At 35.5% G+C, this 22,964-nt stretch overlaps 1 protein-coding gene across 1 annotated transcript; it reads right to left on the bottom strand.

The window, feature by feature from the left end:
• Positions 1-10,198: 10,198 nt before the first annotated feature.
• On the bottom strand, positions 10,199-22,302 carry LOC138704747 (uncharacterized). Its single transcript, XM_069832921.1, has 3 exons — positions 21,894-22,302; positions 19,422-19,610; positions 10,199-11,020 (listed from the first exon to the last, which is right to left on the bottom strand). The coding sequence occupies exons 1-3, from the start codon at positions 22,111-22,113 to the stop codon at positions 10,974-10,976; spliced, it is 456 nt and encodes a 151-aa protein (XP_069689022.1). The 5' UTR covers positions 22,114-22,302; the 3' UTR covers positions 10,199-10,973.
• Between the last annotated feature and the right edge of the window lie 662 nt (positions 22,303-22,964).

A 22,964-nucleotide genomic window follows, 5' to 3' on the forward strand; every position in this document is an offset into this window, starting at 1 on the left:
AAGTGGTAAAAATTAAATTTGTTATAATAAAATTTATTTTGACAAAGAGGGCTTCTGAATAGTGTAAATTGCCAGATTCCAAAAAAATGTATATTTATTTGTATTTTTACTCTCATTTCTTAAGGTCTCAAAACAATGTAGTAATCTTGTTCTTGAAATGTAAATTTGTATCCCTATGTTCTCACTATTGATATAGCCAAATCAGCTTCCTTAAGTTTTTTTTTTTTTTTTTTTTTTTTTTACCTTGGGGATTTAGTGAAGTGAATTTTTAATGACAGGCAGAGTAACTATCTCATGCCCCCATGTTTTAGATTGCTAGCAGTGCACTTCATTAGAACCAGGTACCCAGCTTCGAAGCCGTTAGCCCTGTGAACTTACAATATATTTATGTTCCCCTATTATCATAATTCAGGGTTGTTATCTAAGAAATTAGCAAGTTCTTTGTGATAGTAGAAGAGAAAGAGTGGGGGAAGGGAAGTGGTCCGTGGCCCATTTCTTTTAGGGCTCATCCCGACATTTGTCTATTGCTCAAGGGAAACCATGGAAAAACCTAGAGCAGGATGAGATGTCGTGCTGACAACAAGCCAATTGGCTATATTGAGGTCGGAATATGTTCAGGTGGGAGGTTTTATTTTAATCATGATTCAAAGTACAAATACATTAAAGGTACATAAAAATTGTTTGCAATAAGAACAATGAATCTATGCTGCCAATAATGTGATGACCCTGAAACAGAGAAATAACATTATTAGTGCATTAATAGACTTGTCTGTGTGTAGAGTCAAGTGGTTATTTAGTGTTCAAGTTGGTATTCGTCTTGTACGTTGTCGTTCCAAGCTAGAGGGTGGCTCTTAGATCTTTTATGTTTGTCTAATGCAGGGTTGTAATTTCCTAGTGAAGAAATTAGTGGGTTTGTGCTGCTGTACGACTTGGTGTACGTGCAGAAGGCTTGATTTGAAATAAATTCTTGAATTGTCGGAATTTCTAGTTCTTCATGAATCAATCTAACAGGAGTTACTCTAGGAAGTCCTGTGATGAATCTTAAAATTTTGTTTTGGAAAACTTGTAATTTTTTACGGACTGTAATAGGTGCATGTCCCCAAGCAGGACAAGCATATAGTATTACTGACCTAATTAATGTTTTATACAAAGTTAGAGCTGTGTGTGTATTTAGATGTCTGCTTTTATTTAATACTGGATAAAGCTCCACCATCCTAGCATTGGCAAGTCTGAGTTTTTGTAGTACGTGTTCGGAGAAAGTGAGCTGTCTGTCTAGTGTTACTCCGAGATATTTTACTGAAGTTTTCCACTCGATTTGTGATCCATTTATGGCTAATTTTGTGTGATTTATGCCCGCTTCCTTAAGGTGGTATGCTTACTACTTCTTATTGGTAGAATCTATTAGGCACATGGTGGACAGTGTGGTTTTGTGTTTTGTTATTTCTTGCAATTATTGTGACAATGTATAAAGATAGCCATCTGCTTATCCTGTACGGAACTAGAAAAGATATAAAAGTTTGTTTTCCACGTTAATGAAAGAAGATACTGTAAGTGCAGAATCTTTTATGGAAGTTAAGTAAGTACCACACTCATAACATCATTAATTTTAATTAGGTTTTTAATAAGGTATTTTTACAGGAAATAAGGTTCTGTACGGGACAATTTCAAACAGAACTCGAGGTTGCTGTATTGTTGATTATTGGTGTTTTATGTAGAACATTTGAATTTGTTTCATAGGCTATATGAAGAGCTCAAGAACAAACAATGGGAAAAAGTAGCAGCGATTTCCAAAATTCAGCGAAGTCACTGTTTTTTACCATGACTGTGAAAGCATTCTTGTTGCCACAACAGCCCGATCAGAAATGTGTAGACACAGCATCTTTAAAGAATTAACCACATTAACCACTCTAAGAAGCCTATATTACGAGATTTACTCTGACTCGTCACTTATAGCAAATGACTCAGAATCAGACGCTATAGAGACATAAGTCTTCAGATGAATGTGAAAATATGTCTCCTCTAGAACAACGCCATCACAACCTAAAACATCCCATGAATCTGGAAGATTTAAATCCTAGAAAGTTCATGAAGTTGAATTGAAAAATGATAAGGGACTAAAGCATAAATATCATACTATATGCAGTGCTGTCATGGTGGAGGTCATATGGGGCCATACATCATGAGAACCTACAATTTTTTTTTAATTAATTGTATGAGGAAAAGAAAATTTTGTCTGTATGGAGGCATACAGCATATGGGTGACTAAGTTTTGTACGTGGAGATCTGTACATCTACAGATCTTAGATCATCTCTTGCTGTTCCTAATGTATTTTGTTTGATGTTCGTAAACAAAAATTGTCCACCTCTGCAGCACAGGAATCCAGAATTACATAAAATAATGGTTGGAAAACAAGAAGTGCTGCAAATACACACTCCAAGATTCTTCAAGACAAGTGTGCATCTACGGAGGTGCTACATGGTGTATTATTTAAATCAAATTTATTGTACAATTAAAATGTAAAGCAAAACAATTTCTTTACTTCTTCTTTAATACTAATAAAATCATTAAATGACAGTTGGAAAGATAAAGAGAGGAGAGTAAAGTATATTTCAAGGGAAAAAACAAGGGATGGGGTGTATGGCCAAGGAAAAAATTACCATGACAGCACTGACTGTATGTAATGGCAAAGTTGAAAACAAAGATATTAAAGTATTTTTTTTTTTAACAGACAGCCAAAAATGACAAACATTTTAAGCTAGATGAGGAATTCTCTTCATTTGAAAGCATTGTCAAAGTGTCTCAGATTAGAAGAATCTAAATGATTCTGATATTGTTAGAAAAGGAGCTGACATATTGTATTATAAATTTAATTAAAGGTTCTTAAATTGAAATAAACTTGCAGTTTAATGTACAGTATAATACATAATCATTAACATACAACTTTTTATGGTTAAATTCAGCAGATCAATCTGTTTCTTGACAAAAATTTCCCCTAATTGCGCATTGCTGTCCCATAAAATGCATGTAAAATCGATAAAAATAAATATTTGTTATATTAAGATTACATTATTACCTCCAAAAAACAAAAAACCTCTCAAAGAAGACTCCTAATTCACAAGTGTCCTGTACGGAACTATATGTCTGTCCCATACGGAACCAAGTATTTTTGGTTATTTCGTAGCAGTTACATGGTTTTTATTAACTTATAACTACTTTTCTAAAATGTTTCAGTGCCTACAAGTTTATGGAAAAAATTTCAGTTACTTAACACTAGAAGGACCAGAGTTACTCTCTGCCTACAAGGACCAGACCCATCATTTTGATGGGTGCAGGTGTATTAGGGTTTCTTTCCAAATATTTAACAGTTTTGTGTAGGAATGTTTGTTTAGACAATTTTTAAATACTTTTACGGAATATGTATCTTTTTTTCTGTTATATGAGATTATTTAGACTTTAATAACTATTGAGTTCATCTTAAGAAATATAAGTGCAAATGAAGAGAATAATTATTTTCACGTTTAAACATTATTCATTACACTATAAATAAGAACATACATATCAACAAAAAGAAACAAAAATAGGAATTGTTTCATAATTGTTTATTCAAAGCCACTGGCTGCATCATAACACCTTACACAGGTACACTCGGAACTTGCTAAGCATGATCCACATATGTACTTGAAGCAACTTGCACACTGATTTTTACTTCTATTCTTCCCTCTGTATTTCCAATCTGACATGCCTTGAGAACGTTGCTCTGCTGAGGAATTCTTTCAGGAAGAGGGGCTGGTGATCTACTGGTTACATATCTAGCTGCTAGTTGTCCTCCCAACTTGAATGTGAACTGGCGCCGGGAAACTTTGTCATCTGTTACTTCCTTGTACAGAATCTATGCATTGATTTCGGCCAGGTCCAGCACATTGAAAAAAACATACACAGGCCATCTACGGCACCAATATTTCACAGTGTAAAGTCCAGCCATTTGATCTATAATGTCAACACCACACTTAGTTTCATTATAGAACATCGCTGTTATCTATAATAATGTGTTCTTATGTTAGGTTAGGTTAGGTTAGTTTAGGTTGTAGTTCATTTCCGACAAAAGAAAATATTTTTGTCGTTTTTCCTTTCAGAAAGGAACCACTGTGTAAACACAAAAACGTCCTATGTAATGAGTACCGGGTACTAGGAAATTACTGCTTTTTTTTATGCTGCTCGTTGATGGTAATTACTGTGTTCTCAATAGGAGCACATTCTTGTTCTTTTACAAGGTTAGGGTCATGTCACCTGACTTGTAAATAGTGGTAGTGTGCAAGGGCACTGTAGGTGATTTTGCTGAAGAAGGAATTTCCTGTCTAGATTTTTTCAGTGTACCGACCAAGCTACTACTCTTGCGTTTCAAATTTTCTCCATGAAATTTTGCCATGAAGAAATTGTCGCATGTAATATTTCCTCCCTTATAAAGGTAGGACTCTGTTAGATGCATTACAACATGCTTTGCTAGCATCTACATCTCTTCCATGATAAGGTAAACCGTTCACCAAATATTTAGAGCTTGTATCAACAGCCAGCCAAAACTTTATTCCAAACTTGTCTTGTTTGCTGCCCACATACTACATGAATGGGCAGCGAGCCTTGCAAGGGAACAACTGTTCATCCACAGTGATGTTTTCACTTGGTTTGTAACACAGCAAGCAATAATTGGCAATGAAGGTATTGCATATAGGAGTAGCAGTTGCAAAGTGGTCTGTTTGTAATCTTTGAAACCATGTGGCTTTCTCGTCAAATCATAGAAATCTCAAAATTTCACTAAACTGATTTCTACTCATGGTGTTGCGAAAAAATGCTGGTCCCCAAACCTGCGACCATAATAATTTTCGGGAAAAATTTTTTGCGCCATAACTCTCACATACATAACAGAAATAGCAGCTTCCAATGCTTCAATACTAATGGTCCAACTGTCGTCTTGCAATTACTGACGTGCTCTGTTTTCAGTACATCTTTTTATATTCAGAAGCATGCTGTCATCAATTAGGAGTTTCCATGCGCTCAAATGCTTACCATTTATGATAAACCTCTTCGCATGACCTGTAGGTCTGGGGGCTTCTGTCACAATATTCTGTTGTGCTCTTCTTCCAGGTGCAGCTTGTGGAGGATAAGTCCATTATATCCCATCAGCAGCAGTCTCAACACTTCCTAGGACAGGATTGTTTGTGACCTGAGAACAATTTCGTTCTCTTCCTCTGTCACGGCCACTTCCGGTAGTTGGAATATTAGGAGCCAGTGATAATGAAGCAACTGAAAACACAAATTCGTAAATTAGATGCTTCTGTATTATAGACACAATTCAATCCAGAAAATAGTGTTAGAGATGTTTCATATTGCTACTGTGATAATTCGAATTGAAGTAACATACTATTTATAAAAAAATATTGTGATGGAAATAATAATAATAATAATAATAATAATAATAATAATAATAATAATAATAATAATAATAATAATAATAATAATAATAAATTATGTAGCCTACCTCTTATAGGTGAAGTATCAGGTGGCTGTTCTGGTTGTTCATTATCTTGCCTCACATTATGCGACAGATCATTATCACCTCGGCTAGAAACGTAATCTCCGTCTTTATCAGCATCATCTGTACCTTTATTTTCACATTAATTCGTCGATTTTATCAATTTCACACAGATTACGGAGATCTTCACTTTTTGATTCCTTATCACACACAGTAATCAAAGAGTCAATTTCTTGTTCTGTCAAATAACGTTTGTCTCCAGAGGCTGCCACTGAGAAACTTAATTTTCGCTGACAAAAAGAGAGCGCACGTGTCAAAACAACACACACTCAGAGAGCAATATTTTCATTTTAGATACCGACAAAGGACCTGCCAAAGAGACATAAACCACTCGCAGAGGTCGAAATGAAATCTAAACTATGATGCAACAATAGAAATTTGAACCGCTTCTGATGTGTAGGCATGGCCGGTCTGAAACTTGGCACCCGTCAAAATGACGGGCGATGGTGTTTCTAGTAGTAATTGCTTGTAACATTCTTCAGAAAGATCATAAAAGTTCAATATTTTCAGGAATCATACATCACAAAGACAAAATAACTATCAATTAATAATTAGGCCTATTTAAACATGCGGTACCTGGCAGAATGACAGGTCTGGTCCTCTTAGTGTTAAGGAGTCAGATATCACAGATTTTTGCCATCAAAGTGCTCGTTGACTATTGAGGTGTCTAAAAAATGTCCTGTACGGAACCCCATTTTATTTAGGTATTTCTCAGAAAATAAAGTTCAATAAACTATTCTGTTTTCAGGGAGAGGGTCCTTCACACTAACAAAATTATTCATTTATCACTGAACATATTCTACCAAAGACATCAATTTTATAGGCAATTATATTTTCAAAGTTGCTGTCTAAAGTGTCCTGTACAGAACCTAGAACCTGCACAACTGATTTTCTTAATGCCATAAAGAAATCTCCAACAGCATCAAGGATCCATCACCCAACACTTACTAAATGTTCAGCATTGTGGAATGCGTCTAGGAGACCCAAATCCTCAGAAATTATATCAGATGTCTTGAAATATTCATTAAAGTTTCCTTGCCGAACTCTATGGAATTCTCCTCATTACTCAATCTCTCAAATATTGCAATTCAAACATGATACAAACAGTTTATGTGAAAAATTGGGATTGCCAACCTTCAAAGATGTTAAGTTTCAGTACCTTGAAGAATATTATGCAGTTCTGAAACCAACTGCCGCAGCCCTTGATTTAATGAAAATGAGAAGACATGCTATTACGGCCAACTTTTGTTCACATTAATTTCCCTCAAAAACAGATTACATATTATTCTGTTATCTAGTAAACTACACTACCTATTCCAAGTAACTCCAATCCTAATAAGTTAGCTTTCATCAAGATTTAAAGCGATGTTTGATCTGACTCCAGAAGCAATTGAGCAATTTTGGCAGCTTCATAAAGAATATGTGTGAGAAATCAGCTGAGCAGTTCTCTGCTATACCTTTGGTTAGTTTAGACAATGAAAATAATTCTTATGTTTTCAACTCAAGTACTTACAACAGACTGAAAAGCAAAACGAAAAGAACTGTCTACTGCGGAGTATGAGCTCATACAATTCTCAAAACGGCAAAGGGACAACCCTGTGCACTCTAGAGAATTACCCAGCAGTGAAACAAGCTTTTATAAAGTATAATACAAGTTTGTGTTCGTCTGCGCCTATAGAAAGACTGTTCTGCTTTGCAGGATTTATTCATTCACAAGCAAGGGGATCCTTATCTGATAAACTTCCTGAGGGTTAAACGAGCATTGAGCGGATTCCGCCGATTTTGGAATAGATACCGACGCACTTAGGTTAGTTTAGGCTTTTATCATCCCGTCAAGATGAAGGTGAAAGCGATTGAGTGTGATTTTTTGGCAGTTCTTTAGACCTACTTATATATTGTATCGATTATTTGAAATACAAATGTATTCTGAGTATTTGAAATAAGCCTACAAATGTATTTTGGTTAGCCCTAATTTTTTTAAAGTATTTTGTATTTGTATTTCAAATACTATTCTTTGACGTAGGCTATTTTGTATTTATATTTGAAATACCTGGATGTCGTTATTTTGCCCAGCCCTGGTCCTACACCACCAATCTTCTGTTGACTGTTAGTCTAGGATGTTAGTAATGATAACATAGCAAACTTCCCTGTAAAATCTGTAGTAGTCCACAATAGTATTGGCACAGACTTCGGCTTTGATTGCAGCATCAAAGATCTTTATATGGAGTAGCCAGAGATAAATGAACGTTAAACTCTGAACAAGAGTCAGTTTATTACATTCCAGTTATCGCACTTTCTTTGTGACAACTAACTTACTGCACTTCAAGCAATACGGCACACTTTTATTCTTACTTCTCTTCTGCTGCACCACTTTTCATTTAGCTCCACAATCAATACACTTGATATTTTTTTTGCTGGGCAATAATTTCTGGACGACACAGAACTCTATGCAACTTTCAATTTCTCTACAAGATTCATACAATTTGCGTAAATTAAAAGCCATGACTTGAAAGTGGCGCTTCTACTAACAATGCATGTTTATGAGGTTGCTATAGCAATGACGTCACGAGAATTGTTTATTCAATAATGGCTTATAATTGATATAATTTTCATAAAATTTTCGTCTAGATATATTGTATATTCGTCTTTCTGCCACATCAGAAATAATTTCGATACAACAATAAATACTAAAATACGTACTTTAATTTCCAAAAGACACTATCGTAACATATAAGGTTAATCAAATTTGTTGTTTAACTTGGCCGATTAACCTAGGCGGTGATGCTATAGGCCAGGAAGTTCCAGGATCGAATCTCGTCTCGTCTAAATCAAGATAAGTAAAAAGTTGCATTTATATGATGTTGTAATGTATAATGTAGTTCGAGATACGTAAAATAAGATGGCAGAATTGGAATAAAAAGGGTGTAGAGTAGAGTGAAGTATAAAAGAAGAAAAGATTTGAAAAGAAGGGAGAGACACCTAGTAGACAAAAAGAGAAATAAATTTTTAAAGATTTATAACGTTCACTAGAGTTGATTCAACTAAAGTGGAATTAATGTGAATCATTCAGCGACGGTTTCTTGGAAATAAACCCCAAATCCTTCAGAATCCATATTCAAGACGAGACCAAAACAGATTTTCGACATCACAACACTATCATTAGCGTTGCTTACGAGATTACACAAGCTGGCGCATAGAGCTTGAAAAACGAGTCTGAAGTGGTTCCCTCGTAATGCCAATTCCGCCGCTCGGAGCGCTGTTCTGCCCTATATATTCATAGCAGAACACTTAAAAGACATTGACATTTGGGACATTTAAAGGACTCACCATTGCTTATTAAATGCTTCGTACAATATTTTATGGACAATAGACGTAATTTGCAAACTTCTACTCCTCAATTATATTACAATAAAAGGCTGTCATTCTTGATATTAAAACATATTACATATAAACTGAGGGACTGTCTGCTCTGTACTTCAGTTCATACACCCAACATTTCCGGAAATAAATTAACTTGACATCTTACATATACGCACTATAGCCTACCCTTTTCACCTAATATTATTAATATTGTTATTAAATAAGATTTTGCAACTAATTAAGGTACTGCATTATCTTTAATTTCCTTGAATTCATAATTAAGCATTTGCAAGAAGGCATAACTTTTCCCTCTCTTTTTAAAAAAAATACGAACGTCACAATAATTGAGAAGTATAATTATTACGCGATTTTTTCTTGCAGAGGTGAAAACATTTCTATAGGCCTACTGATTAATCTATTGAGCATAGTAATAGTAAACGCTGTAGTATTCTTTTCTGAAGCCAAGATTTTCGCAAGAACTGAAGTGCGACACATGTAAAGATGAGGAAATGTCCCTTTTTCTTTTGGGAAAACTTGTGAACTTATTACATTATGTTATATTATAAACCTTTTCTTTTGTAATTTCCTTGGGCTACCACCGGTAGCCCCGGTAGCCCGCAAAATACGCCCCTTCACAATGTGAAGCACTACTGTACAATATTGCCAAAGATATTTCCAGTAAATACGAAGTGATTAGGAAACTTAATCAGAAGCCCCTAAATAGAAAAGTGCTGAAAGTGCAATAAACTGGGCCATTTCTTAATTACATATAGAACACTGGAACTGACTATCTACAAGGACCCTCGTGTTATAAATATTATGATTATTTCAGATTGTGATAAAGTTATAAGCGTACATTCCTAAAATTTAAAAGTAGCAATGAGGATGCCCTATGTTATAGGAAAGTTTTAAACGTGTACATTTAACTTTTTTAAGAATGATTTCCTGATCAAGATTTTCATTAACTATGTGCCAAACTTTTGAAGTGAAGAGTGCAGTAAGAAACTGTTGGACATCTGATCAGTATTTTAATCATGTGCTGGTTACAGTACATTAGACGTCTTCTTGAATATACCTGATGAGGTATGTATATGAAGTTTGTATCGTCAGTATTCAAGTAGCCTACTTATGTATGTAATTTTTATTATCTATACAGAAAAAATTTAGCTTATGTGATAGTATGAAGTAATCTCTCACGAAATAACAAGGAAGAGAAAGGTGCTTAAATTTAAATATTGAAAACAGGATGATAAGAAGAAAATAATTTTTACTTCCTTTCAATTATTAATGAAACCTGGCCACTCACCATTCGCAGTTGATTTCTATGGTTACAGGTCTATTCTTCATATTCTGTAGCTTTCAAATAATTTCTAAAATAAATATTACGCCTACTTAGCTCTTGTAAAACGAAATTTTCACTTTCACTTTCAACGGAACACTCACTTATATTCAGTTCTTGTATCTTGCAGTAAATTATCCATTTGTGATCATCTTTCCAATATAACCTCCCATTGAAACGACCACTTAAAATCATGAGCTAGAATTTATTATTTTAAAAACATTTCCACGTACATACTGTTATAATGGTTATGAACCACAATACAAAAGACAACACTGTGAAATTGGATTAATTTACCAAGATCAACATCAATACCGGTAGTATAAAATCACACATAGGCCTAGGCTATATTATTTCATTACTTTATGGTCTTAATTAGAAGAATTAATTTTGAAGAATTTACAAATATGCTGAAATAATTTATGACACCTCTTATAGAAATGTAAAAATATGTATGTACATTTTGAAACAATGGGTATAGCACCACTTGAAAATGTTGAGCACTTTAACAGTAACTTGTAAATTGTTCCATCACGTTGTCTGTAGTGTTCATTTAATGTAGCACTTTTAGAATGAACGTGGTTCACATACAGAAGAAGAAATGACGATGGAATGAGTCGAAGACATACAGTTTTCTTCAATTTTTAGCAAATGATGAAGTTGAATATATACTGTTACTTCATATCCTAACATAAGTAGAGTTGCCACCATAGATGTAACACCTCCGTAACACCTGAAATGAATATAAAATAAATTAATGTATTGGTAATGATACAAGAATAAAAAGAAATTAGGCTAGACATAACCTCACAAAATTACAAACACATGCTAAAACAAAAAAAACAAAAAACTTTACGTATCCGTATATAATAAAACTAGATATTCTAGATATAATTTGATTCACACGATAACCACCTCAGCCTATTTCGCAGCAGCCATTAGTTACCAGTTTGAGGTGCATTACCTATCTCATACTAACCTTGTTAAGTTCTCTTACCTAATTCACTGATAATTACGTAACAATACACAGGTCTAAAATACAGACAAATACACATTAATTACCTAATAAGTACAGCATGAAGGTAATTCATTACTTTTGTCGGTATTTTCTAAAAGAGAAAGGGAAAACAGTAAGAACATTATCTTCAATGTTTACATCACGTCGTTCACATTTTCATTAGGCCTATATCAGTAATGCTTGGTAAGTGAAACAATGCATGAAATTATTTTACATTTCGGGTCACATCATTCGAGAGTCGGAAAATGCAATTCGCCACTTTTAACATAGCATTGCTTGTTATATGAGAGAACTTTGACATTTACCTTAACCTATAAATATACGACCTGTTGGTACAGAGTTCTTCACATAGCAAAAAAAACAGACAATTTTCTAATATAACTTAGCTGAACAAACTTCAAATAACATTATAATATGCTTGGCATATTTGTAATATTCGTACTCAATGAGTAATGCACAATTAATCGAACTATTTTCACGATGCACAACGCTTTGTAATGGTACTATTCATCATTTCATAGGGCAGAGAGGCGAACCTAGCGGCAGAAATTGTCATGACTCACAGAGACCTACTCTCGATAGTGCTATGCGCCAGCTTGTGTAATCACGTAAGCAACGATCATTAGACACAGCCATGATTTTATTGCAAGCGAAGATTATGTCCATCTCTATTTATTTGTCTATGATGTCCATTCTCAGCTATGGCCTAGGACTGGTATGAAAAGAAGCGAAAATTATCTAAAAACATTAGAAAAGTCATGGCACGTTCCTTGAAAGTTGCACCCTGTATGTCTAAATACACATCATCCAGACTCGTCTACGAGTTAGCGAAAGGAACTTTTCTCATCGGTAACTTAAGAACCATCCCTACATTACTCCTACGACCTACGAAGAACTTGGCAAACCTCTTACCAGACAGACAGAGAAAGAAACCGGATATTTAGCCCAGCATATTCCAAATGTTTATTTACCACGAAACACGCATATAGGCCTACACAATATCGGTATTGTAATTCTGAAAAGAACTACTTCAAAGTTGTGAAGTGATGAAAACAATAACTTCACATACAACTCGCCACTTTCGCAATTTAAAATGTATTATAATCGCGATATACAATAAAATATACACACAATATTAAAATTGGTTAATTTTTGCCGAACGTGATTTATCAGCCTGAAAATAAACTCCGAGCGGAATCAATTGTGCCACTCCCAACAATTACAAAATGACTAACTATCCTAATATCTGTAACTTGCGGGTGTTACAGGAAGTGTTGGTAGTAATGAAGTGAACTTGTGGGCTGGAAAAGCACTAGATTTTAGCTTGTGATCAAGTAAAAGGGGAAAAATGTCGAAGTTGTATCTTAGTACCTCATGATATGTTTTGTTCAGTCAAGGTATATAGAGAGTACTAATAAGGTAGCGCCATCCGTTGCAGCAGAAAGCACTAGCGGAGTGTGACGTCACCGTGGAGGGAAGCTGGCTGATAGCGGCACTGTATTCAAATACGCTATACGATTTATTTCATATTTACGTCAATTTAAATAAAATATCGCAATTTAATCACACTAACAGGTTGTTTTGTTTTATTAGTATATAAACATACAAATATAACACTCACAACACCTTTTATTATTGTGTAGGCCATAACGTTTGTATCATATTTTAAATGTTGAACAATTATGTAATAGTTCAATGTTGTCGCGTTTTTAGGTAAACTCTTGTAGGGAACAAATAAATTGCAAACTAGTATATATTTAAAAAATAATGGGATAATATGAGTTTTCAAGACGGCTTTTGTTATTAATTTATTTCAGTATTAAACGCGGGTTTTCTACAATAAAATAATCGCTTCAATTTCGATCTTGAATTTAATAAGTGCAATAATGTAACCTTATTTTAGCTGTCTCTACTTAATAATCCATGGCGCTACAGCCCGCGAAGGGCCTAGACCAGCCGGCTGCTGGCCTCACGCCCACATGCCGAAGCAGAGGTGGACGATCATCCAACCAGAATGGAGGTATCGTGTGGTTAGCACGATGATCCCCCCCAGCCGTTATAGCTGGTATTCGCAACCGGATTTCGCTACCTATCGTAGCTCCCCAAGTGCATCACGATGCTGGGTGGGCATTGGTCCCAAACACTGGCCGAAATTTCATGAGAAAATTTCTTCCCCCTATGAGGACTCGAACCAGTGCGCATTCCGTAACCTAGGCGAGCCTTAGACCGCGACGCCACGGCGCGGGACAGCTGTCTCTACTTAAGCCCTATTTATCATAGACAAATATATAGCTATTTATGGCTTAAAACAAAATTATAGCGCCAGTGTAATCAGTTCTACACATGAGCAAATAGTGGGCCTTTGAAGTTCATGTTTTTTCAATTTAGGCCTAAGTTTGTCGTTTGCTTAGATTAATATTACATATGTAATTGAGGAATATCAATGTGCTAAACTTTTATAAAGTTTGAAATAACTAGCAATTAAGATACAATAAATGTATACATTCATAGACTATTATTTATTTCACATTATGTTGGAGCAAGATTTCTAAAAAAAAAATAGTCCCACAAGATCGGTACCGTACTTCTATAAAAAAAAATCTTTGAAATGAACACTGGTATTATTCACAAAGTGTGTTTCTAAATTCTGACATTGGTAAAGGGTATTCTTCCGTTTCTTGTTTTAATAGTTAATGGTAGGCCTACATATAATGAAAAATACAGTACCACCAGTTGGTAATGCAACACAATTTTTAATAAACAATGACGTCATTCCTAAATCACTTCCCTGTAAAACAAACAAGAGAGAAAATGTACAATTACCTTTTAATTTGATGTAGAAGGAATGGCCGATGCCTGCCACTTGCGAGCTTTTTGAGGCTGCAAATCAACGGACCTCTTGACTTTGTTGGCTGCATTCAGATGTCGGATTCGGATGAAAGTCCTAGTTCTCGCATACACCTTTATGATTGAACTATTTAGGGACGGATATTTGTCAGATAGAATTTTGCAAAACGTTGTTATGATGATTGGCTTATCAGATATGGAACTACCATGTAAACTCCTAAAAACTACTTCAATTGTTTCACAGTTTCTAACCATTCACATGAGGGAACAATCAGACCTCCTCGGGACAGTTTCTCTAACCAGCCAGTACTTTCTTCTCCGTTGGGAATATTTATAGACTCTCCACTGGGACGTCCTAAAGTATAATCTATCTGGCGACATCGGTGAGCAACATAACCTGCTAAATATCGCAGCCCCTGTGCAGAACATTCAGAATTCTCGGAATAATCTGATGTTGAGAGATCTTCAATAAGAGTTTCTTCTAAAATAAGGTCAGGTTCATTAATATCCAAAATGTTGATCAAGTTTTCCATCTCAGGTGTCAAGCCAGTGAAAAGATGAGAGGTGAGATAGTCCTCTGAATCAGTTTCAGCTGCAACTGGGGACGCATTTACTGAAATGTACAAGACATTACAGCTCATTATCAGAAGTCGCAATCGATTCTTGAATTCCACTGGGAGTGGGTGGTCATATGTATGTCCGAGTGCCCTGATCTGTGAGAAGAAATTCTCAAGACAGTCTTGGTTAAGTCTTGCTGTAAGTATGTACTTTACATGGTAGATCTTCTGTAAATCAGAAAAACATCCCAACAGAGATCTTATACTGGTCAAAAATCCTTTCTGAAATGGAAGCAACACACCGCGCACCTCTTAGCTTTACAAACCACTCACTATTGCTCGTGTAGTGTGGTCTCTCACCTCGCATGCATCGGATCTTAAAAAACAAGCCTTTTGAAGACTTGATTGCTGTGTGGATTTAGATTCAAACATGAGCGCAGCTTAAATGATATGGACTACTAACAACCCAGCAACCATAAAGCATTCTGAATCGTTAGAGACTGGAATTTTTTGTTGAGTTCAAAGTGCAAAATGTGGGATTTTCAAATGGGAAAATCGGTGCTTTTAATTGAATTTTTCAGCATTTTCACATTGTTCGCTTTCGAGCTTGGAAATTAGTATGTTCGTTTTTATAAAGTCTTTACAACACTTTTTCCCAGATATTCGCAAGTTTTCTTTTTGTTTTGCACACTGCAAAAACAAGTGGCAATAGAAGTCAGCACAAGAGATTGTTCATCTTCCTTGCGAAAATTAATTGAATCGCCCCATGCAGAAAGGGCTTCAGTCCATTAGACCTGGTTTTGAGAAAACTAAGGGAAACAGTCTGTACTTTGTATTCCTTTCTGCATAGAACTCTGAGCCTGAGCTTCAGTTTCTGTCTTTCCAAGCATTGGACTGAATACATTTCTGCACAGGCTGATGGAACCATCCATAAAATATGATTTCCATCGATATCTCGTTTTTTCAAAATTTGTGACTGAAGCCCTTTCTGCATGGAGCAATTCAATTGCCGATACATGTTTTACCGACTTCAAATCTTTCTCAACAGTATCTCTTCTTTCCCACGAGACCTCACAATTACAAAATTTACACATGACTGTACTTTTGTCTGTGCAATAAAACCCATGCCTTTTATACTGGAAAGCTCTGAACCTTGGAGCTATTTTATTATTAAGCATTCTTGTAGCCTCACTTGCACGGGAACACAATAATGTTATTTCGCCTATGTGTGACACTATAAACAAATAAAACAAACACACTCAACACGCTCCAAAATAATATGAACTATGGATGCATTCAGCAGGCTCACAACGCTTACCATGCTCACAATACGATTCTCGCACATTGCTACATATATCAGATATGATGTCAGGAGTGTATTTAGACCAGGTATTTGAATTAAAACCTTCTAGCTCATTGACGTTGACTAAAACAGATTCAGTATCGATTGTGCAATACTAGTGACCATAAATATTGACCTTATCTGTGCGACAGGTAAAAAAAAAATTAGAAATTGAAAATTCGCGCACATAATTCGCTAATTGCTTAAAAAATCGCATTTCCGACTTGATACGGATTTCGCGATGTTTCACGAATTCAAATCAGGCATAAATGAATTGAAGAATGTATATTTACTGTAATTAGACGTTGAGAAATATGTTTTTTTCCAAAATTCGAGAAATATTCCATTTCCTATGAATTGTCAATACTTTAAAAGAAGGAAATAATATATTTCATTCAAATGGAATAACAAATTGTAGGAGAGAGGAAAACGAAGTAGGGTAAATCTTGTTAATATTGTGATAAGAGTAATATCGTGATACTGTGTTTGATAGTTTGATTCAAGGGATTAGGTTTATTCTGTTCAGTATGGGAATTATACTTACAACATATAAATGCATGTAAGATATTGCTTAAATCCAATAATTCCTTCCTACATGCTACAAGGAAATTATCCCAAGAAATTACATCCAGTCTCACAGCACTCAATATCACCGAATCAGCAAATATTTTGGACAAGTACGGCACTGTAGATACGCGAAAGGTATGGCAAGTATTAAGAGAAAAAGCATTTGAGAACTGGATCCAGAAAAAACATAAAGGCAAAGGCGTGCTCTTATACCAACAATATACCCTGGCCAATAAGTGGATCCGGAATCACAAGGAATCACTCCTGTAGTGAGTGGAGGGAAGCAATCAAGATGAATGCGAATGTGTCAGCTGTGCGTAGTGTACCTGGCAGGTCTTTGGGCAGTAACCTCTGTCGATGTTGCGACAGGGAGGTTGAAACCCTTGCCCATGTCCTGGGGGCTTGTCCACACAGTGAACTTCTACGAAATACGCGACATCATACAGTAAGATCTATAATAGCAACGGCCTTAAGGAACAAAGGTTATTCAGTATATGAAGAAGTACACGGCATATCCAGTGAGGGCAGTAATCGAAGAATTGACATAATTGCATTTAAACCTCCCTCTCTTGAAGGTTACATCATAGATCCTACTGTGAGATTCGAATCGCACAAACACCAGCCAGAAGAAGTACACGAGGAAAAAAGGAATATATATGAACCTTCCATCAGTTTTTATAAGGACAAATACCATCTGGAATCCATCGTCATTACGGGACTAATGATAGGAGCCCGTGGGACCATACCCCGGTTCCTAGTCGACTTCTGTAAATCTTTTGGCCTGCTTAAAAGTATTTTAAGAGATCTAACAATTGCAGCACTCAAAGGCTCAATAGCTATTTTCAGGCATCATACATATGGACCATGACTAATTCGCATCTCCTTGACGTTACTTCGTTTAATATGTGTTTCAATATAATTCAAATTGTTTATTTTTCACTCTAACAACAATTTATCACTAAGCCTCAAGGCATTTACTCTATTGTATCATGGTACTCTTTGTCGATGGCAACCTGTAGTGGTTACAGGAAGAAATTAAATCAAAATCAATGGTTTTAAAGAGCGAGAGAAGGACCGATTTTATGCAGCAACTTGTCCATGAACTTGTCCTTAATACATTGTCACAAAAAACAGATTTTTGTCTCGATAAGTAAAATTGTAATAAATTCTCATACCAACTATCACGATATTACTCATATCACGATATTACCAACCTTTACCCTATCTTATTAATGTGCTTAATAATGTATTTTGTAGTTGAAAATCTATTTATTTATTTAAATTATGTTTTTGAATAATAAATTATGGTTCATAATTGTGTATATGATATTAGCACTCAAAGAGAAAGGGATACTGGTAGACGACTGCCAAAGTAATTGCAGATCAGTTTCAAGCCTGCAAACATAGTAATATCGACAGGCCAGTTCTAAAGAGAAACAACTCAAAATTTAAAGTTTTCAGAAAACTGAAGCTAAAGCTTCAAGCATATATAAAACATGATTAATTGAATTTGGATTAAGTTAAATGATCCTTTGATTATGCAAATCTGGCTTCCAGCTCCCTGTGAAGCAGGCTGAATAATTTCAAGGGAAAAATTGTTCCGGGCTGGGTATCGATTCTGGGACCCTTCACTTAGCACACAAATACTCTACCGACTGAGCTACCCCAGGAACCATACACGACACCGACAATACCAGAACCCAACTTTGAGTGCACACAATTCTGTGTGACTTAAATTGTGGGGTAGCTCAGTCGGTAGAGCATTGGTGCACCAAGCAAAGGGTCCTAGAATCGATACCTGACCCCAGAACAATTTTTCCCTTGAAATAATTCAAGTCTGCTTCACAGGGAGCTTCTACCTGAAAGCCAGATTTGCATAATAATATATATTCGTTACTGTAGATATGTTAACAGAAAGCCACAATCTAAGTCACACAGAATTGTGTGTATTCAAAGGTGGGTTCTCGCGTCTTCTCAGCCCATTTGAATTGTGTGGATATAAAGGGAAGAATTGTGACGGTGTCATGTATGGTTCCTGGGATAGCTCAGTCGGTGGAGCATTTGAGCGCTAAGCGAAGGGTCCCGGGATCGATACCTGGCCCCAGAACAATTTTTCCCTTGAAATTATTCGATCTTTTGATTCTTCACAGCAACATAAAGCTTCAAAACGCAGGTGTCTCTAAACTTTAAATTTTGAGTTGTTTCACTTTCAGGCTGGGCCTCAATTTTGTTTTCCTGTTTTGACTGCCAGCACACTTGGATAAGAAACAACGATTTAATAATGTGATTATGTTTACTGTTATATTAAAAACTAGAGAATTTCGTGTTAAAATGTTAAATTAATGTTCTTCCTTTCTGTCAAGAACCTAATTTGTTTTAATTTCAAACATTTAAGAACAGGTTCTACGAACTGCGACAAATTCAACAAGTGAATCCACTGGATAAATGCCCTATTTGCTACCAGTAAGAATTCAAGTCTCCTGAACTTGTTTACAGAGTCTGTGGATATCCAGAGTACTGCAATCCTTTGCACTGGAATTGCCGACAAATCAGCTATTTTTATTACAGCGCTTGCTATTTGCAATATATATTTGTAAAGGGAATGAATGTAGCCTAAATCAGAATAAAATATTTTTAATTTTAAGGGCCACGGCTTAAATTGAGTTTTACTTTAAATGTTCCTATCCCAAGCATGTTGAAATGGAATAACAACAATGGCCGACTAGTTGATTGCACTACTCTGGGATTCTGCTTGTGCATAGCCGAAAGAGCTTCTACTTCAGAATGTAAACAGTTACTGTACCTATGAACAAAGAGGAGTGGAAAAGACGATTCTCCAATTTCTGCAGATGCCACAGCTCCTCCTGCCCGACTTTCTTCTCCCACTTGGCGTACTGTCTGCTGGATTCCTCGAAGTGGTCGCTGCTCGAGCTCTGGGTGGCAGCGTCTGGCATCATCGGCTTTGCCGGCTTGCCAGTTGTATCATGTCGAGCTAAAAGGCAGTGTAATTCTGAACTGAAATCTTCGTAAAACGTTGATTGCTAACTATGGAGAGAATAAATAGGTACTGTCCAGCCGAATGGTTATATCTCTTCCCTGTTTGTCCCATTCGTTTCTCCTGTCCTCTTTGTAAGGGCTAGTGGCTGAGCTGTTAGGTTCTTTTCTGCAAATATTTGCTGTACGGAATTGGAAGTTTACGTAATATTATACAACTATTTAAAATAATTTAAAGAAAAGGGTCCCATTAAGTAAGTAACTGTCATGTGATTTCCCCTGTTTTGACGACCATGTGACATAACCACTTGGATGGACAGTAGCATGACAACACGTACGTCACCAAATTAAACTATTAACAATAAGTGAATCATAGAAGTAAAATCTGAAAAGGAATCAAAAGATGAAGCATGTAGTAACGGCTACTCCTAATATAGGCATAACCTCTAAGGATAATAAATTCAGAGAACTGAAATAAAGAAGTTTAGACTTTTATTAAAAAATTAAATTAATTCATCCATATTCTTTTATTCACAGATGGATCCTAAATGTTATGTTTCTGTGTGTACAAACAATTACTAGAGTGCTTTACATGAGTGTGTTACATTACAGTTCTCAAATTTCCAACTGAAAAGATAAGTTATGTGGCTGGAAGCTACTCGTACACTATGAAATATTTTCACGCCAACAAAGCATTCAGTTGTGTATATTAAACACTTTGAAGTAAACGATTTGTATCTAGTACATGTTTCTAGAGACAGAGAATGAAATGTGCAAGAATAGCCCTAAAACAGATGTCTCTTATAACTATTTCCCGGTTTACGGGAACAATTAGATAATCTTATTCCTCAACAAGAATGGACCCTGCTAACAAATGGCAGAAGTATATTCGGAGATTTGAGCAGCAACAAATTAAGTGGTTGCAAATGGACAAAATTATTTCGTTTCATGAACTGTGTAACACAGATACTTTAAAAAAGATAGCAGATGGATCATTAATCTCAATGCAATGTTTCTGTATTTTTTGTTGGTTAATTTTGAGGGTGTATCACAAATATATTGATGTATTAAAATATATGAAAATTTATCAGTGAAATTGTGTGTAAATAATCAAAATGATATTCATTACATCACAGAGTTGGTAAGTACACACATGAAATTAGAAATGTGGTCCCAATCATTGGAGAGCATTCTTCTGAAGTATGTAAATTATTTCATAATAATTATTACGGTATAATGATGTTTAGTGCTAACACTGACAGCATGTTGGCCATGTTTGTATGTTTACTTAAGTATAATGCTTTATTGGAGGAAGTATTCGAAAGATGCTTGTTATGTTTTTTGGAACAAATTTCAAACACATTAAATATAATGCCAAAATATTTATGTGATGTATTATAAGTGCATCTTTGTTGTACAAACAGTCATCTTCCTCCTACAATGTTATTAGAAACTGTCCATTTTATACGCTAATAGAATACTGAAATCTTTTAACAAATGCAGTAAATCAATAATAATGAAGTAACTTTTTACTTTTTTGAACCCGTGTGCTAGTAATCTTTTCTCATGCATTAATTTACTACTCTTTATCAAATGCTATTATTATCTGGCATCTGAATAAAATAAATAAGTGCAAGAACAAGCGCGATAAAGACACATTTGCTCTATATGGGTTAGGGAAAACTGCGGAGAAAACCTCAACATTGACATCCCTTAATTTGAGGATTAGCCAGCAAGCCTTGAGAGACTGCTATAGAAGCAGCACTTTCTCTATCAATACTGTCTTTACTTGTACAATACAATATGCTAACTGCGAGCACTGCGGCTGCAGTATTTGTTCTGTTGCATTGAATGGGGGACAATCACATCACACACGTGATCAGAAGTTAAGGTTGTTGCAACCATAAGGCAAATTTCTGCATGACGCAATCTGCAGTAGGTTCTGAAATGTAGACTATGATTACACCGTAAAAAAGGTCCGTTCAAAAGAATAGGGCAATAATGCAACAAAAAGTAGAACATTTCCTAAAAACAGTAAAAGACCAAATAATGCAAATAAATGTAAAATAAAAGTAGATTATATTGGTTCACATTGAAGTGTAAAGAGTTTATATTCTATCCTGCATTATCTCTGATGTATAACAAAAAATATGATATTTCATCAACTTCCGAGCCCTATTCATCACTCATCAACTCATCACTTTTTCCCACCTCACTTCTGACATTCCCATCACACCCACTCTGTTTCTTCTCATTGCTTCCTTCATGTTTTCTAACTTACTTGGTAACTGTGGAGTCTTCACATCCCGCGCTGTACTCTTCAATCTTCTTTTCTTCTCTTCACTGTATTGCCTCATGATGTGCCCTTCCCCAGTATCCCCCACCCGGACATCCGATTGGGGAGATAGTTTACGTCCGGAGTTTTTTACCAGGGAAAGACTCATCATGCCATTTTTTATCATATTCTTCTTGGGATGTAGATAAATGCGGTAGCTTCCCATTGCTATCCACACACCACTCTCTCTTTCGCATCTTGAAAGATCCCAGGGGGCCCCAGCGTGGAGGTGAGGAGAGTGGATTTGACTAATTAGGCCCTCCGGACTTCACCGAAATTTACCACAAGGGTTAAATATCAGTTCCATCAGGGTTTTTGACCCAATCAGAGACTGGGAAATCCCAATTAGTCTTTGCCCCCCGTTATTGAGTTCTAAAGCATTACAAAGGTTATCAATGTGAAAAGATAAATAAGATACTTATCGAACATGACACCAAGAAAGTTGGTCTTCCAGCATGATTTAAAATTAAAGTTATGACATTGAAATATAGTTATTATTACTTATTACTAAGAAATAAACATGAAGTTCTGTCTATTAACATTATTACTAAGAAATAAACATGAAGTTCTGTCTACATTAATAATAAGATTATTAGAACGACACCATTTTTAAATTCGCAAATACTAATCATTAATTTTTAGTTTGTGCAATACCTAGATGCAAAACAGGAACAAGATGAAGTTAAACTTCTATGAAAATTAAACAAACTAACACTTCAATATTATTAATTTATGCAGTGATAAGAGAAGTTGTAAAACAAATACAAAGGAAAAATCGTGAACTGAATAAAATTTTAAAAGTAATAATTATATGATTGATAGAATTCTGAAAAAAAAAAAAAAAGTTTTAACTTCAATCTTTATATTTTTGTGGAGTGGAGGGCACACAGGTATGCATGAGGTAATTTTCATTGTGCTACTAAAGCCCCTTGAGTCTTGGTGTCTCTGAGTGAAAATATGTCTACCAGAGTTCACATTTGACTTGAACGAAAAATTGCGTGTGAAGATTTTATGTGC

This window comes from Periplaneta americana, chromosome 8, assembly GCF_040183065.1.
Source record: "Periplaneta americana isolate PAMFEO1 chromosome 8, P.americana_PAMFEO1_priV1, whole genome shotgun sequence".
In the NCBI taxonomy this organism is placed as follows: Eukaryota; Metazoa; Arthropoda; class Insecta; order Blattodea; family Blattidae; genus Periplaneta; species Periplaneta americana.

What these genes read in the sequence shown, in the direction of transcription:
- LOC138704747 (XM_069832921.1), bottom strand. Translation starts at nt 22,113, where the DNA reads ATGGGAAGCTACCGCATTTATCTACATCCCAAGAAGAATATGATAAAA. An exon ending in GAAGACTCCACAGTTACCAA is followed by an intron (nt 19,611 to 21,893) that starts GTAAGTTAGAAA and finishes ACTGCCTTTTAG; the next exon opens with CTCGACATGATACAACTGGC. An exon ending in CCACTCCTCTTTGTTCATAG is followed by an intron (nt 11,021 to 19,421) that starts GTACAGTAACTG and finishes TATTCATTTCAG; the next exon opens with GTGTTACGGAGGTGTTACAT.